Source organism: Mustela lutreola, chromosome 3, assembly GCF_030435805.1.
Source record: "Mustela lutreola isolate mMusLut2 chromosome 3, mMusLut2.pri, whole genome shotgun sequence".
In the NCBI taxonomy this organism is placed as follows: Eukaryota; Metazoa; Chordata; class Mammalia; order Carnivora; family Mustelidae; genus Mustela; species Mustela lutreola.
Genome location: NC_081292.1, coordinates 8,748,726 through 8,765,567, shown reverse-complemented (window position 1 = coordinate 8,765,567; position 16,842 = coordinate 8,748,726). Strand labels below are relative to the sequence as shown.

At 52.4% G+C, this 16,842-nt stretch overlaps 2 protein-coding genes across 2 annotated transcripts in view; one reads left to right on the top strand and one right to left on the bottom strand.

Annotated features, from left to right (window-relative positions):
- Nucleotides 1-16,842, top strand: part of TG (thyroglobulin) — a 235,908-nt gene that overhangs the window by 195,975 nt on the left and 23,091 nt on the right. Inside the window, exons 42-43 of the mRNA XM_059168674.1 lie at nt 3,654-3,818; nt 4,865-5,032. Of these exons, the coding sequence (XP_059024657.1) occupies nt 3,654-3,818; nt 4,865-5,032 (333 nt within the window). The remainder of the gene's footprint in view (nt 1-3,653; nt 3,819-4,864; nt 5,033-16,842) is intronic.
- Nucleotides 1-16,842, bottom strand: part of SLA (Src like adaptor) — an 81,688-nt gene that overhangs the window by 50,148 nt on the left and 14,698 nt on the right. The gene's annotated exons all lie outside the window — the stretch shown is intronic.

The following is a 16,842-nucleotide window of genomic DNA, read 5'->3' as shown; positions in this document are numbered from 1 at the left end:
CTTTTTATAGCTGCACACGGTGCTGAAAACATCAGCGGGTGCCTTCCCAAAGTTCACATCCCCACGGCCTACACGGCCAAAGCGGGGCCCAGCAGCCCCCAAATTGCAGGGCCTGCAATTTGCTGGCTCAATTTGCAGTTTAGAGTGTGGGGCTTTGACCTTGACTGTCTTGAGCATGTGCGTGTATGTGTGTGTGTGTGTGTGTGTGTGTGTGTGTGTGTGTGTGTGTGGTGTTCTCTTAAGACAAAGCAGACTCAGTGGTTCTCAAGAAAGCTGGACCCCTCATCACTGGAAAGAAGCCCCTGGATAAAATCCCTTGGCCCTGGGTGCTGTCCTCCGTCCCGTTGAGTTCCTGGCTCAGGGCTGGCAGGGTGTTTTACTTCTCAGCTGCTCATTCTCACCGTGAGCTCAGGCGTTAGGACTGCGTGTGTTACAGGGGCTGAAGTGCAGAGCGGGCCACCAGCTGGAGCTCAGTGGTGCAGGAAACTTGCCTTGTGCATTTGATAGCCAACCCCGCCGACAACAGGAGACTCTGAGCTTACCTAGATGAGCTGAGGACAGAAAACCGATGCAGACGACAGCTCGCTGTGTCGGATCTGCAAAGCCCGCAGCCAGCCCCAGTCTGAGTGGCTCAGAGATGTGAGAAAGGGCTCCCAGGCCCCAGGATGACGCTGCTGCTACTCGGATCCACACCCCACGTGCTCTGCTCTCTCCGGCCTTGGGTTACAATGGGTCTCACCTCGGACTCTGGCCACAAGGTTCCTCCTTGGTCCTGACTACTAAGTTGAGATAAGATGGTAATAATACCACCACCTTTCATCAAGAACCAGCCCAGTGAATCCAGAAGGCTGGCCTGGTGGCTAAGGGCTTGGCCTTGGAGCTTAGCCACCCACGTTCGGACGCCGTTTGGCCTCCACCCAGTCCTGTAATCCTGAGTGAGCCGTTTGCCTCTCTGGGTTGTGAGCCCCTTTTCTATCAAATGGGATGATGATATCATCTGCCTCGTGGGATGGTCGCGAGGCAAAAAGCAGTAACTGTAAAATCTGCAGACACACGAGGAACCCTCTTCCGAGGTTCCCTCTTTTGATTCTTAGGCATTTCACCCGCGGGGGCAGCGTGGGGAGCTGGTAGCACTGTGTTCATGTGACTCGGGAGGGAAAGAGGCTGGGTCCTTTGAGAAGTTGCTATGTGGAGTCGGAAGCCAGGACGGGGGCTGTGTTCAACGACACGAGACTGCATTGAGCTGCTAAGATTTGGGCCCTCAGGGCTGAGGAGCCAAACTTGCAGCCAGAACCAGCTTCAGCTTCTGCCCTCTCCCTGCCCCACGCAATGCTCCCCTCGCTCTCAGCCTTCCAGGATAGCCTATCCTCATTGCGATGCCCATGCTTTGCCAGTGATCCTCAGTACTGACTCGGAAGCATAAGGAACCCTGGAACTTTCTGGAAGCAGTGCTGTAATGTATTCCCTGACTTCAAGAAATCTGTCCAGCTGGAATCTCAAGAGGGTGGGTCTCCTCCCCTCTGGACATCTGTCTGTTGTCTGTTTTGCACAATGGGTAATAGCACCAGTGACTCAGGTAACCAGTATACGTGGGCACCTGTGTTTACAGCTTGCAGAGTGCTTTCCTCTGCTATTTTTCAATGATCCTCTCAAAGAGCCGGAGAGAGCAGCACCCTCTGATACACCTGTTGCTGTATTTCTGGTGTTTTTACCAGTTTCTGACATTTTAGCTCAGGGTAGAGTCTAGAATGGAAATGTGTTCTCTGTCAGCCAGATCAGCGCTCTCTTTACATTGGGGTAAGAGGGTTCATTCTAGCTCAAGAACACAGCACGTTGTTGGGGATATAAAAACACATAAAAACAAATGTGATATAATGTGGGGTTGAATGTATGGCCAAGGTGGGCTGCTTGGACTGGGGTCCTGGCTCTGGTAGTTGCGTGCTGTGTGATGCTGGCCAAGGTCCTGGACCTTTCTCTGCCTTAATTTCCTCCTCTCTAAGAGAAAGGGGTAAATAACATTTACCTCTGAGAGCTGGGGAGAGGATTTAATGAGTTAATGTGTACAAAGTGTTTACAACTATACCAGAAACTTAGCAAATACTCAGTAAATGTTAACTGTCATTATTAGTTTTTCTTGTTGCCCGAGCTCCTAAGTCCTGGTCCCTATTAGATTATAAATGAGGATTTCCCTTTTTCCTTGGAGCCTCAGTTTGCTTATCTCCAAAATGGGGATGACAGCTGTACCTGCCTCCTATTACTGTTGCAGAAATTGCAGATGATAGAAAGTTCCTGCAAGGCTGAGTACCTGGCAGGTGTTGTAGGTGGGCAGACCCCTTCGTACAGAGTTTGCTCACAGAGCTAGAACCTCCTGCTCCCCGCCCAGGGTCCTGGAGCACGACAAATTCTGGAGCCCAGCTGCCTGCATCCGTAGGCTGGATCAGACCCTGACAGCATTTGTGACTTTGGTCAAGTTACTGAGTTTTTCTTTAACTTTATTTTCATATTTGTGAAAATGGGGGCAATGACCCAGGCTAACTTCCCCAACCTTGGGGGCAATGGCCCAGGCTAACTTCCCCAACCTTGGTGAGGATGAGCGAGACGAAGTGGAGGAGGCTGTTGAGTTAACAGTCGAAGTCCTCGGGGTGCCTGGGTGGCTCAGTTGATAAGCGTCTACCTTTGGCTCAAGTCATAGTCTCAGGGCCCTGGGATCAAGCCCAGTGTCAAACTTCCTGCTCAGTAGGGATTCTGCTTCTCGCTCTCTCTACCCCCCGCCCTCTCCAGTGCTCATTCTCTCTCTCTCTCTGAAATAAATAAATCAATCTTAAAAACAAAAAACAATCGAAGTCATCAATCGATGGCCCTTGCTGTGTATTATCAGTTTCAGTGGTGCCGGTAATTGTTCTGGTGCTGGTAGACCTACGGCCCTCCGCCTCCCTTGTCCCTGATGCTCTCGTGTGAAGCAGCGTCTGAGCTGGGGGTGCTCCACAGACAGAAGACCCTGCGGTTGTACCCTAGCCAAGGCGCTCAGCCTACCTCTTCCATCCTGGGCAGAAAACCAATCCCCCCAACAGTGCAGGCCTGGGGACGGGCTTCCTGGCATTGCTGCCACCTGCATTCCGAGACGGGAAAGCCTCCCAGCCAGCCAGGGTTTGACAGAGACTTGCATTGACTCTGCTGGAAAAATTTCCTTGCACAATGACTGTGTTTCCATCACCTTCTAGGTGGGTTTCTATTTGAAAGTCCAAGTCTGTTTTAACGGAGCCAGGAAACTTCTATTTAAGAAGACCTAAGAGATGAGAGTGGGGGTTGTGGGCACGGACAATTCTGCTCCTTGTCCCTCTTCGACCACCATCAGCCCTTGGCCTCAATATACAAATTTAGTCAATGATCACTCTGTTGAGGGCCCACACTTCCTGGGTAAGGAAACTGGGGCCTAGAGAAGGCTTGTTCAAGGTCACATGCAGTGTTGATATGCTGTGGATGGTTCTGACCCCCTGAAGGCCTGTGGGCATCTCCTGAAAGGGTCCTGGGTTTTCTGAGTTTGGACAAATGATGCGGAGTCCTGATGTGGTCCCAAGGTCTCTGGGCTGAGCCAGGGGTATTGGGAAGGAGACCTTCTGGGCTGTTTGACCTGAGTCTGTGTTCTCTCCCAGGGTGGCTCCGTGTTCTCCCCAGCCGCTGTCATCAGCCCAGAGAGGGCTCAGCAGCAGGCAGCTGCTTTCGCAGAGGAGGTCAGCTGCCCCACCTCACCCATCCAAGAAATGGTGTCCTGTCTCCGCCAGAAGCCTGCCAGCGCCCTCAATGACGCCCAGACCAAGGTGGGCACTTGTGTGTGAGCCGGGGAGGGACATGCTCTGATCTTTTCCAAATGGAAAACCAGGCCTAGAAAGGAGACCTAACCCACCCACCCCCCCGCCCCAATCCATGGCTGCAGAGTCAGGCGGATGACCGGCTGGAGCTGGAATGCACACTCCCTGACCCCCAGCCCCATGCATAGGCCTGGCATGTAACGGACCAAGCATGGGTACTCAAGGTGAATGGTACTCAAGGGTCTCTGAACATTGGATTTTAACTGTAGAATATAAATGTAAAATATAAGGTGGGCCTTATAGAGTAGGAGGATAAAATGAAGTGACACGTGTCAAGGACTGTGCCAGGACTGTGGTGGCACTCTGGAAGGTCACAGCCACCCAGATTGAGCACAATGGTCATACCTGTAGTGGATTTGAGCTACCCCATGCTCTTAGACAGGACAGCTATGTGAGCCACGTGCTCTGTTTTCCACCTGAAAAGATCCTGCTCACAGCCCACGGTGGCTGGCTGTCCCTGACAGTGCTGAAGGGGACACTAGCTGGAGGAACTGTGATCATCAGAGCCAAGGGCTTGATGCCTTCAGCCATGGGCCTGGATTCACAGGCCTGGAGCCGGTGTGACCTTCAGCTCCCCCAAGTGTGAGCTACTGAGAGAGTGGCGAGAGCTGATGAAATTCTCTGCCGGATCCTGCCTTTGGCCACCACCCACCTGCTCCTCAGTCATGTCTGCTCCCGCTTGCTTATACACCTACGGGCTCAGGCTTACCCATTCCTCCCTGTGGATCTGTTGTCGCCTAGGTGGGGAAGCCCTGGGGACCACCCATTGCCCAGAGTGACACTTGCCTTCCAGTTTCTGGCCTGCCATCCTTGCTGCCTATGGTTCCTGTCATTTTACTCTGATTGCCCAGTACAGCCCCAGATGGATAATAGGCAATAGCGCTCATTACGGTTGAAACCTGATTAAGCGAAGCCATGCAACTGATTCTTGTAGAACCATTTAAAAAGGAGGATAACATCCATGCACATAACGACATCTCTTTGTCCCCATGTAGCTCCTGGCCGTGAGTGGCCCTTTCCACTACTGGGGTCCTGTGGTTGACGGCTGGTACCTCCGAGAGGCTCCAGCCAGAGCACTTCAGAGGACTCCAAGGGTGAAGATCGAGCTGCTGATTGGGAGTTCTCAGGATGACGGACTCATCAACAGAGCGAAAGCCGTGAAGGTAAGCAGCCAGCAGCTGCAGAGGTCCCCTACTGGCCGGGCCCCAGTGGCTCAGGACCTCAAAGTCTGACCTTGGTCCAGAGCCCTTGACTGACCCGCTCATTTACAAAACTATCTCTAAAACACTAGTGAGTACAAAGGCTCTAGAAGGAGCTCAGGAGATGGTAATGGGGGGAGGTGTTTCAGACCTGAGACTCGTGCAAGGTTGTGAACAACACAGACACCTTCACCCCATCCACAACTCTACCTGTGTGTGAATCACCGAGGAAAGCGGTGTGCAGAGCCTTACCAAGGAGCTCTGTGAGCTTCGGGGTTCCAGGCAGTGGATGCCCCTGCCCCTTGAAGGATGCTTGTCTCACTGAGGGTGTGGCCGAGGTGGCACCCTCTTCCAGTCCTGGCCAGGACAGCCAGACCCCGTGCTGGGTTTCTTCCCCAGGAGAACTGGGCAGGGGTCATACCCCATAGCCGACAAAGGAGACTTCTCGTGGCTGCTCCGAGATACAGCAAAGTGGGAGAAAGTTGTAAGCACGCTCTCCTCTGGTCTGCTCCCTACCAGCCACCCGTCCTTGTCAGGCTGCTCTTAACAAATCCTTTTAAGTCGTCAGACCTGGGATGGTAGGTGCAGCGCGTGACCCGCAGGGAGCCGACACTCACACTCAGCATGGGGCTCTGTCCAGCTCTATTGACTAGAAGGTAGCTTGGCTGGAATTAAAGAAATCATCCCCGCAGCCTCCCAGGATCCTGCATGGCCTTGCATTATCCTGTTCCCTCCCGTAACATGTCTCACTTCGGGGAATCTGTCTTACAGCAATAAACACTCCACTTTAACATGATATATCTCACAAGAGTATTTATCACAGCATGAATTATTGTGGCAAATGTTGGAAGCAACCCAAATGGGCATTAACAAATCAATGGCGAACAAGGTTGGGCTACACACAAACTATTAAATATTACGCAGATGGTGAAAGGGGCGAATGGATCCATCGCTACGGGCTCGAGGGATGCCTAGGACATGTTGCTAAATGGAAAACAAAAAACAAGAATGCAGAGGAGTTGTGAAATTAAGGGGGCATCCATATTTTCTTAAACAACCAGCCTGTATCCATCTGTAAATATGTAAATGTGCATAATTTTATGTTTCTTTGTGAAAGGGTTATAGTGTGGGAGTTTGTACAGCAAGCATTAACGTTGACTATCTCAGAAGGTGTAGCAGCATGAAAAAGGGTATTACTGATAGCACTCCTTAGGCATATATGCGTAAGTCATATATATATGCTCTTATGTTACCTATGATGTACGCATGCATGTGTAGATACATAGAGAAAGTGGGTGTGTGTGTGTGTGTGTGTGTTGGGGGGCTTGGTGTAGAGTAGAACACAGTCATTAGCTTCTGTCCAGTTGAGAAAGAATGTCTCCATCTGATCCATCTCTGTTTCCCTGCGGAGTGCCCACATACAACACAGCCCCAAGTGCAAGGGGCTGTAACTGAATTATTGAACCAGACTGACTCTCGGGGAGCACTGAAAAGACACCCCTTCTTCACCATGAGCCCTGGGCCTCTCTTCTCTAAAGTAATGGGTCTTTGAATGGCGTTTGATCTAACCCTTCATAATTTAAGCCTAAATATATACATGTGTACTCCTGTGCTAAGATGCTGAATTGCTATGAAAGATTCATGAAAACAGAACAGATTTAAAGCACGAGAGAGAAATGAATGTTTAAAGATTTATGCTGCACCCTCCACACACTCCGTGCTGGAGATGAGGCCCTGCAGCGTGGCAGCAGAGGAAGGAACAGCCACTTACCCTGGACCCTTTCCCATATGCAACAGCTCATCTTACGTTGGCCTGCAGGGATGTGGGGAACTTTGTGCGGAAGAGAATATAGGCTTGCAGCTCGGATTCTTTGGACTGTGTGCTAACAATTCATCCCAGCCTCTCCGACTTTAGAGAGAGGAAGGGCTACTTTTCTACTCCCAGGAGGCTGGGGATCATCCTGGGCAGGTGGGAGCAGCTAGTTTCCGTACCCCTCCATCTGCAGCTCTGGGACAGTGGCAGGGGAGGGGCTCTTGCCAGCGGATTTGGGGCTGTGCTGGCCCCAGTCTGTAGCATCTGATTATGCCAGCCCATTGTAAGGGGGTTGCATGGCCATGCAGCTGCCTTGGTCTTCCATCTTCCTCTCCTGCAGCGTGTTTGGGAGTCTCTCAGCTCTGTCTTGAATCTCTGAGCCCCCCAGCCAGGAGTCTGGATCCAGAGAACTGGGATCCCTCCTCAGCAATGTATTTTCATTCCTTTCATTGACTTTCCTGCCGAGGCTTTCAAATAGAGGTTTCCTCAGTGCACTTTCGAGGAAAGATGGCGGAGTTGCTCGCTACCCACACCAGGGCACGGCTGGGAACATGTGCCCTCAGGTCTGGCACCAGCATAGGGAAGGTGCCAGGAGGACAGGGTGGAGCGAGGGCTGGCCCTGTCCCACGGTTGTTATCCAAACCCCGGTCCTGGGGCAGAGGCCCCCAGGTCCTCTTTACTCCTGGTCAGAGCCTTCCTCTCTTGCTTCCCTTCTCCGCTCATTCTCTTCTGAACTTGTGCTAGTCCAGCCACTGTGTGGCTTTGTGAGCCTGCGTCCCGCCAAGAACTCATCTGGGTGCTGCTCGGGGGGAACTGAGAGGGGACAGGGAGTAGTGGTGGCTGAATTTGAAGCCAGAGCCAGAACTCCAGTGCCATTACGTGCTGATGTCTCCTGAACAGATCCCTGTTCAGGGCTTTATACTTCCAGCCTGGCTTTGCCCTGGAACTCTAGATTGGTTTGACCCAGTCTATTTGCCCTCTTCACTGAGACGTCTCATAGCTTCCTGCTCTTAACATCTGGAAGGGACTGCTGGTTCTCCTGTGCCCCGGCCCAACCAGTGTGTTCTGCTGAGTTCTTCTCAGTAAACAGAGTCCTGCTTCTGCAAGCAGGGCTGCAGCGAATGGTCATCGTGACTCTGCTCGCCTCCACCCTACCAGCACTGCGTCAGCAAAACTGGCTGGCTCCATCTTCTAAGTGCCCCCAGGATCCATCCAGCCTCACCACCTCTTCTGCCGTCACCCTGAGCCATGCTGTCCTCTTTCTCCAGGATCATCCCCCAACTAGCTCCCTACACCCCTCGTCATCTGCGAGACCACCATGGATAGAGCCATCCCTCTACCTTGTGTCAGATCCTGTCACTCCCCTACTCAAAGCCCGGTGGCCTCAGCTTCTGCAGAGGGGAAGCCGTAGTCCCAACAATGACCATTACTTGATTGGCTTCTGTTTGCCCTCTGACCCCACCGCCTGCTATCCCCCTCCCCCACTAAGTGTGGTTAATCCCAACTGATCACTTTGGTGTTCCTCAAATATGCTGAGCATGTTCCCATCTTAGCATCTTGGCATGTGCTGTTCCCTCTTCTAGAATGTTCTCCAGGTAACTCACTGTCTCATGTCTTCAGGTCTGCTTCTTCAGGGTACTTGCTTGACCCTTCAGATATAGAGGGAGACATATTCCCAGTGTTCTCTCTCCCCCTCACACTGCTCCCCATCCTTAGCACTTATGCCCCTGACATACTATACATTTATTTGTCTGTTGTGTTTCTTCCCCAAATAGAATGTGAGGCCCATGAGCTCTGTTTTATCAGTTTTGCTTTCTGCTTTACCTCTGGTGCTAGGAAAGTGTCCAGTCTACAGTAAGGGCTCAATGACTCCTCATTAGATTGAAAGAATGAAATTAGGGGAACCTGAATATGTGTCAGAATCTAACCTAGGAATCTTCAAGGAAATAATTCATCCCAAACAACCCTATGATCTGTGACCTATGATCTATTCAGCTGGGAAAGCAGTTCAGAGACAGAGCAGAATTCAAATCCAGATCTAACTCTGGATCCAAGTCCATGGCATCGTCTTTCGGCTGTGGCCCTCTGGGAAGAGCCAGGTCCTTCCTCCAGGAGCTCCCCACCCACCCACGAGTCTTGAGGTACTCTTGGGGTCACAAACACAGCTAAAACGAGGGCTGCTTTGTGTGAAAGGCCTCACAATCCCACCTCCATTCTCCCTCAACAATGACCCTGGGAAGGAGATGCCCATGAACTCGTATTTACCACCATTTTATGAAAGAAAAAGGCTTCTGGGGGTTTCACGATTGTCCCAAGATCATACAACTAGTCACTTGCAAAGCCAAGCCTCCACTGCAGATCCTTTGGCTCCAAATGGGAAGCTTTGCTCCCAGCCCCATGTGTGCTAAACCCTAGAACAGGTGGGGCAAATGCACCAGGGCCACCCTGTCCCCTCCCAGATACAATTGTGGCCCAGAGGTGTCCTCAGAATCCCGGCCAACACAGGACCACAACACTGTCATGTCAACACATAAGCGGGAGCCCGGCTACCAGCTGCCCCTCCACACACAGTATTAAACACCCTGCTCTTGTGTCCCCCTAGGGTGCTTTGCCTTCCCTCAGCCTGCTCACAACCCTCCTTCAGACTTGGGTTTGTGAGTTTCTCCATTTTCCCCAGAAGGTTTGGTGTACCTAGATCCAGCTACCATTAGCTGAGGGGAGCCCCAGGATGGCACAGCCCCGATGGCCTCAATCCCAGCGATTCCTTCTCCTGAATCCTTCCAGGTCCGCCTAGCTCCTCCTGGCCAATTGTGCGGGGAAGCAGGACCTCACAGAAAACCACCGCAGGCTAGAGCAGGTGTCACCCACGTTTTCCCAACACCAAGACCACTGTGTTTAGTCATGCAACACTCACTGAGGCCACTTACTATGTGCCAGAGACCAACCTGGGTGTTTGGGTACAAGTACACATTCAATCCCTGCCCTCAAGGAGCTCACAGTCAGGCAAGGAGAAGAGAAATGAGCAGAAGTAAATAACTAAAATACAGTTTGACAAACACTAGATGGAAAGACAGACATGTTAGTGTGGGGCCTCAAGAGGCACTTGGGGTGGGTGAGGGGCTGAAACCGCAGTGGCCTCACCAGCAGGAGGGTCACAGGGATGAAAGAACTAACCAGGACCCCATCCTCCAAGCAAGCGAGAGCATCTGGGTTCCCCACAACCAGAGCCTTAATTTCTTTATCTGTAAAATTGGGAAATTACTAGTCCATATCCTCCTTAAGATGTTGGGTGAAATCATATATGAGGCCGTGTCTGGCAGATAGTACGTGCTCAATAAATACTAGTTTTTCACCTAGGTCTTTTAGGTATTACTAGAATTAGTGTCCAAAATGATTGTCCCTGAACCAGGGACTTCTCCAGGGAAAGCAGGAATACAAAGGATGTACAACCACTGAATCACCTCGCCTGACCTGAGCCAGTTTTCCAAATTGTGGCAGACGCACACACATGCTTTTTCCGTATGCCAGCTCTGCCTTCATGCCATCCAGAGCCCAACCCACCAACACACACCATCCGGCTTCCCGGGGGAAGTCACAGGAGCAGTAGGCATTGCTACCCCCCACCAAGGGAGCCCCTGGACCCACCCATGACTTCAACAGAGACCCACCGAATCCCACAGACCAAGGAGGGTGGGCAGGCAGGGCTTCTAGCCAGTCCCTGTGAAGACCCTCAGCCACCTTCCACCCCAGGCCGGCGTGGGTCCACACACACAGTCCTAATGACACCAGCAAAGTTAACAACATACCCGTGGAGCATCACGGCCGCCTGAGATGCCTGGAAAGCCTCTGCTCTCGGAGAATGATCTTATTTCCTGAAGTAGCAGCTTTCTGTTGAAATTCATCAGTCGCTGTGGTAGGGATTTTTTTTTCCCCTCTTTTCTCCTCTCTCTCCTCTCTCGCTCTTTCTAACTGGTGAAACTGACAGTCTGCCTACATTAACCGGGCATTAATTTGCATGATCAAAAGCAGATTTGTTCCAAGATGCACTGTTCTGCCTTCCCCTCCAAGCACAAGGATCTCCAAGGAAGGCGAGAAAAAAATCAGAAACAGCGCCACCACTGTGCCCCGAGCTTGGGCAGGAGCTGGCCCCGTCCAGGAGCAGGTGGAGTGGGGGCCCTTCGGGGAGCGGGGAGGGGAAGGCAGCCCGTCTGAGGGTTGGAAGCAGCACCTGGCAGCCTGAGGCTCTGGCACCAGCCCCAGCACAGGAAAATCAAGCCTTTGGTGACAGATGATAGCAGAGGAGCCTGCAGGAGTCCCGGCGAGCACACACCATTTCCCCGAAAAGAGGCACTTGGGCGGGTGGGTGTTAGGGTCTGGACCCGTGCCGGGCATGACGGGGCCCCGTGGAGAGCCCACAACCTGGAATCAGAAAAACGGATCTCAAATCCCAGCTTCAGTCAATTCAGGCAAGTTGCTTACCCAGTCTGAGCTGCAGTTTTTTTATCCTTCGGTGGGCGCAGAGAGACCAGCCCTGCTTGTCTCCTGCTGTGGGATCAGGAGGCTTCTAGGCAAAGGAGACAGGTCCCAACACCAGGGAGCCCCGTCGGGTCCCTGGCTCCGGGCCACCCTGCAACACTGCAAGCCCCCCCACCCTAGCGCTGCGGCTCCCGGACTCACACAGGGTGTCTCGCCTACATGTGCTGTGGCCCCACCAGGTGGGGTTATCATGCTCCATTCAGAGAAAGTCAGAGATTGGTGGGGCTGACTTACCGCACCCCCCGCATAGTAAAAATATTTTATGACTGCACGGGTAAAGATGAATGGGAGGCAAGCTGGATTCATTCTTACCAATTCACTATGATGACATTTATTTTTCTTCAGGTCATAAAAGAAATTGAAACACATTTTTTTTGAGGGCCCTAAAGTTATGGGAGGCCCATAACTGGGCCTGCTGTGTGGGATGGAGAAGTTCGCCCCGTGACATCTGTGATAAATGGAAGAGGCAGGAGCGGTCCATGCATTGGTTTGTGCACAGGCCCAACCTGTACTTACTGAGGGGCTCTTCTCTAGGCTGTAGGGGGAAGGTCGGAACCCCAACAGATATGGCTCCTGGCTTGTGGAGTTCACGTTCCAGTGAGAGGACACGAACCGTGATGTATGAGCAAGTACATTAAGAATTTCAAATCTTGAGGGGTGCCAGGGTTGCTCAGTTGGTTAAGTGTCTGACTCTTTGTTTCGGCTCAGGTCATGATCTCAAAGCTCTGGGATCGAGCTCCACATCAGGCTCTGTGCTCAGTGCAGAGTCAGCTTGAGATTCTTTCCGTCTGCTCCTCCCCCACACTCTCTCCCACCTTAACATGCACAAGCACTCTCTCTTTAAAATAAATCTCTTAAAAAAATTTCAGATCTTGAAAAGTGCTGGAGAGAATGGAAACATGAATCCAAGGCACCTTGGCAGGGAGGACTGAGACCTGAATGATGAGGCAGGGCCAGTTCTGGGAAGATCTGGGTGACGAGCTAGTGCAAAGGCCCTGTGGCAGGGCTTGTCTGGGGGACATAGAAAGCCAGAAGGCTAGGAAACACTGTGGGTAATGGAGGAGGTGGAGCAGAGGAAGTGGGATGCACTGGAGGTGACCCATTAGATGAGGTCTCATCAGCATTAGGAGAATGATTCTGTTCTACATGTAGGGCACAGTCACTAGAATGTTTTACTCTAGAAAGTGATTATCTTGATTTATCTTTTTTAAAAAGAGTATTCTGGGGGTGTCTGGGTGACTCAGTGGGTTAAAGCCTCTGCCGTCAGCTCAGGTCATTGTCTCAGGGTCCTGGGATCGAGCCCCACATCGGGCTCTCTGCTCAGCGGGGAGCCTGCTTCCTCCTCTCTCCCTGCCTGCCTCTCTGACTACTTGTGATCTCTGCCTATCAAATAAATAAATAAAATATTAAAAAAAAAAGAAAGAAAGAAAAAAAGAGCATTCTGGCAACATGGAGTTGACTATGGAGAGGTAACAAAGGAAGCAGAGACCAGATTGCCCTGTATTGGAAGGTCCAAGGAGTAAGCTAATGAGTTAAATAAGAATTGAAGGCATGGTAATGGCAAGAAATGACTGGATTTGGGATAAACCTTGGATTGGCAGTTGGGTACTCATGGTGAGAATTTAGGAGAAAGGTCAGAGCTGTAGGTACAGATCTGGGGAAAAAAAAAAGGAAAATCTGATGTCACAAAAGCCAAGAAAAGAGTATTTCTGAAGGGAAGCAGAGGTCAAACGTCTGAAGTCATTGAGGGTGGAGTGAGCCGAGGGCAGAGGTGGGGCTGCAGGCCTGATGGGACATGGGTGACGATGAGGGCCCCCTCAGTAGAGTGAAAGGGAGGGAAGACTGATGAGGTGCGGAGCCTGGGGAGTGTGGAAATGGCCACGGTGCTTCCGGAACCCTCTGCGCCATCAGTGACATCAGATGCAAACCCTCAAGCAGTTTGCGAGGGGGCAGATTACTCCCTGATGAGTTGCCCCTCGGACTTTAGCAGCTGTGTTCCACGGCAAGAGCCGTGTCGTGTTCATTTTGGATTCCCAGTTGCTGGCCCCGGGGGCCTTTAATTTACGTTCATTCAGTGAGCAAATGAGTATTTCTGTCCACCTCAGAGCTCTAGAGACTTCTGGGAGCTTTCATTAATTCATGCATCTCTCCATACAGGTTTGTAAGAATCAGGTGAACTCTGGAAGGATGCCTCTTTTTTCCCTTTGGGGATTCTACTCTGGGTCTCTTCTTCTCAAACCTCTGATGTCATAACCATTCTGTGTAACTTTAAGAGTAACCAATGAACAAAAATTACTCAGGGACCTTCTGTGTACACTTCTCCCCAAATGCCCACCCGCCAGAGGTGGTATCCGTGTTTCTGCCCCAGGATGGGATAGAAGCCGACGAAAGCACGAGCAAGGATAGGACAGGAAGAGTCGATAGGATGGTGGTTAAGATGTGCTGGGGGGGAACCCTCGGGACTGGGGTGCACTAGCATGCTGGGGAAGGTGGAAGTAGGAGGGGTCAGCAAGTGTCTCTTTTAATCAGATGACTGGCTCCTGGCTTAGTAATTGGGGATAGGAAAACAGCCGAGGAAGGTTCTTGACCTGGGGAAGAGCACATGTAGACGACGAAGTTAAATTGTACTCACGTTGAGTTCGAGGGACATGAGGGGTGCCCAGGAGCCGGCAGAGGTTTGGATGTGTGGGACCGAGATTGAGGCTGAATGGAGATTTAGAATTCAACAACCTACCAGCCATTATGAACACCAAGGGGAGAGACGGTACCACCTCTCCGCATGTCTGGAAGGAAGGGCAAGAGAAGGGGGCAGGAATGGCATTTGAAGAGAGAAGACGGCAGGAAGATTCCATAAATGAGCCTGAAGCAGAGTCGGTTAGGGAAAAGGAGACGAGAGGGTCGTCGAGCTGAGTGGGGGAAGAGAGCCAGGACGGGACGGGGAGATAGCGCCGCCGCTGCCCGGGGTGGGTCAAGGGGTAACATCAGCGACCTTGGAGAGGGTGCGTGGGTGGGGAGAGGGCAGGAGCCAGTTGGCTGCGTGGGCACGCTTCCTGAGTGTGCAGCCCAGAGCCGGCAACGCCAAGGTGGGGCAGACAGACACCCGGTGGTCTGGCAGACAGACCCCGCCCAGGTGGGTGGGGACACCCGTCGGCATTTAGCTCTCGGTGGGGGCGGACTCACGGAGAGCTGCACACCACGGCTCCTACAAGAGAGGATTTGCCTGGTGATGCCAACGAAGAAGTGCAGAGGGTCCCAGAGCTCTGGGCAGGGGGGCCTCAGCCTCAGGGGAAAGAAGGGGGTCCCTCAGTCCAAAAAGAAGGAGGGAATTCGGGAAAGGCTCCAGATGGGCATTTCTCTAAGAATAAGAGGGCCAGCCGTGTGGGTGTGGGGGGAGCTCTGAGGATCGCCTTGGGGTTTGAAGCCTCATCATGGGATTGCAGTGGTAGAAGGAACCAGTAGGCAGCAGTGGCTAGTGGCTTCTTACTGGGGCCCCAGAACAGGTGGCACCAACTCAAGGACACCTGGCAGATGGCTGTTCTGCTTCTCCCCCACATGGACCCCCATCTCCGGCAGGCGACACCCGCAGACCACGATGGAGGACCCTTCACCTGGCCCCTCCTGAGGCACAGCAGCGTGGGGCCATGCCAGCTGCTCATCTCTGCATCCCCTCTGCCCCACCTCTGGCTCCTCTGTCCTGCACTGGCCACACTGGCCTCCTTCCTTACTCACCGCCTGTCCTCACCCCAACTCTCACCTCCCCGCCTCTTGGCTCAACTGTCCTCCACGGCCTGCCCTGATGATCCCCTCTACGTTTTCAACCCTCACGGACCAGCACCCCCAGTCCCCTTCCCTGCCCTGCCGGCCTTGTCTGTGTCACATCCTTATCACCACCAAACTTATCACCACCAAACGTTCTGTGTTACAAAATTTGCCGTGTATCCATGTCGGGCTCTCCAGCTCTACCGGAAGTCCCCAAAGGGCAGAGAATTGAACTTGTATCGTTCCCTTGTATTGTTCCCTGAAGCATCCCAAACGCCACCACTCGGTCCTGGCAAATGTGGGCACTCGATAGACGTCGGTTGCATGAAATCGTGAGTGGAAGGTAAAGACCCTCCAGCTAAGCACTTTCCATCATGTCTGTCAACCCTGCACTGAACATAAGGGCATTTATTTTCAATAATTTGCTGGCTAGAGGAGAGAGAGAAGGAATATGGATTGTCACCCGTGTGCGGCAGCCCCTCAGTAACCGTGAGTTCACTTGACTCCAACGTCAAGCCCAGGCACAGAGAGGAATATTTCCTGAGCAAATTTATGGACGGCTGTGAGTCTTCCGAGGTCACACACCGGAGCCAGGTTCGAACCTGCATCTCTCAAACACAGACCCAGTGCTCCGTGCACCAGGCGATGAGGCATCCAGACCGTGGCCTCAAGAGTTTCCTATGTGCTCAAACTGTTCGGTAGGACCTATTAATGGCGGTCCCTTAAACACACACACACAAAGAGGACTGTGGGTTCCTGATGGCCCTTAACGCAGCCCAGCCTGTAGCGAGCCCGCTTCCTCGGCGGATTGTGCCTGTAATTACAGCTTGTGGAAGTCGGTGCTTGGCGTCATGTGACGGCCCCATCCCTCCTGCTGACTCTCTAATTAAACTCGCAACAGCATCTGTGCTTTGGTCCTGGCCAAGAATGAAGAGATGTGGCTCTTGCTGGGCCCCCTTTGCATTCCCATGTGCTCCCTGCGGCTGGGGACCACACGCCAGCCATCTCCAGAATGTCCACCAGCCAGCGAGGCCGCGCCCTGGCTGCTCTCAGCTGGGCTCAGATCCCTGGGAAATGTGAAAGCAGCCAGAGTCTCGCGGGAGACAAAACCGGGCCTTCCCTCCGGCTCCCTAGCTGGGCAACTGCTTACAGCTATGGTGGAGGAATTTCTAGCCACACCTGGGCTCAGGGCCCTGCCACTCTTAAAAACCACCTCACTGGGATTCCTGGGTGGCTCAGTGGGTTAAAGCCTCTGCATTTGGCTCAAGTCGTGATCTCAGGGTCCTGGGATGGAGCCCTGCATCAGGGTTCTCTGCTCAGCAGGGAACCGGCTTCCCCACCCCCTCCTGCCTGCTTCTCTGCCTACTTGTGATCTCTGTCTGTCAAATAAATAAATAATACCTTAGGGGGGAAAAAACAAAAACCAAAAAACAAAACAAACAAACAAACAAAAAAAACCCCCACCTCATTGTGAAAATAGTTTCTAAGGAACTTGTGTAGGGGCTCTACCCTTTAGGTAGGGCCAATCATTTTGCCGCAAGTATAGGGAAGAGGAGTTCCCAGGGTTTGGACCCACAACTGATGGGAACAGCATTGATGAGGCCTTAAGACAGGGGCTTCCCTGACCCCTCTGGCCTGGGCACAATATTGCGTCTACAAACATTGG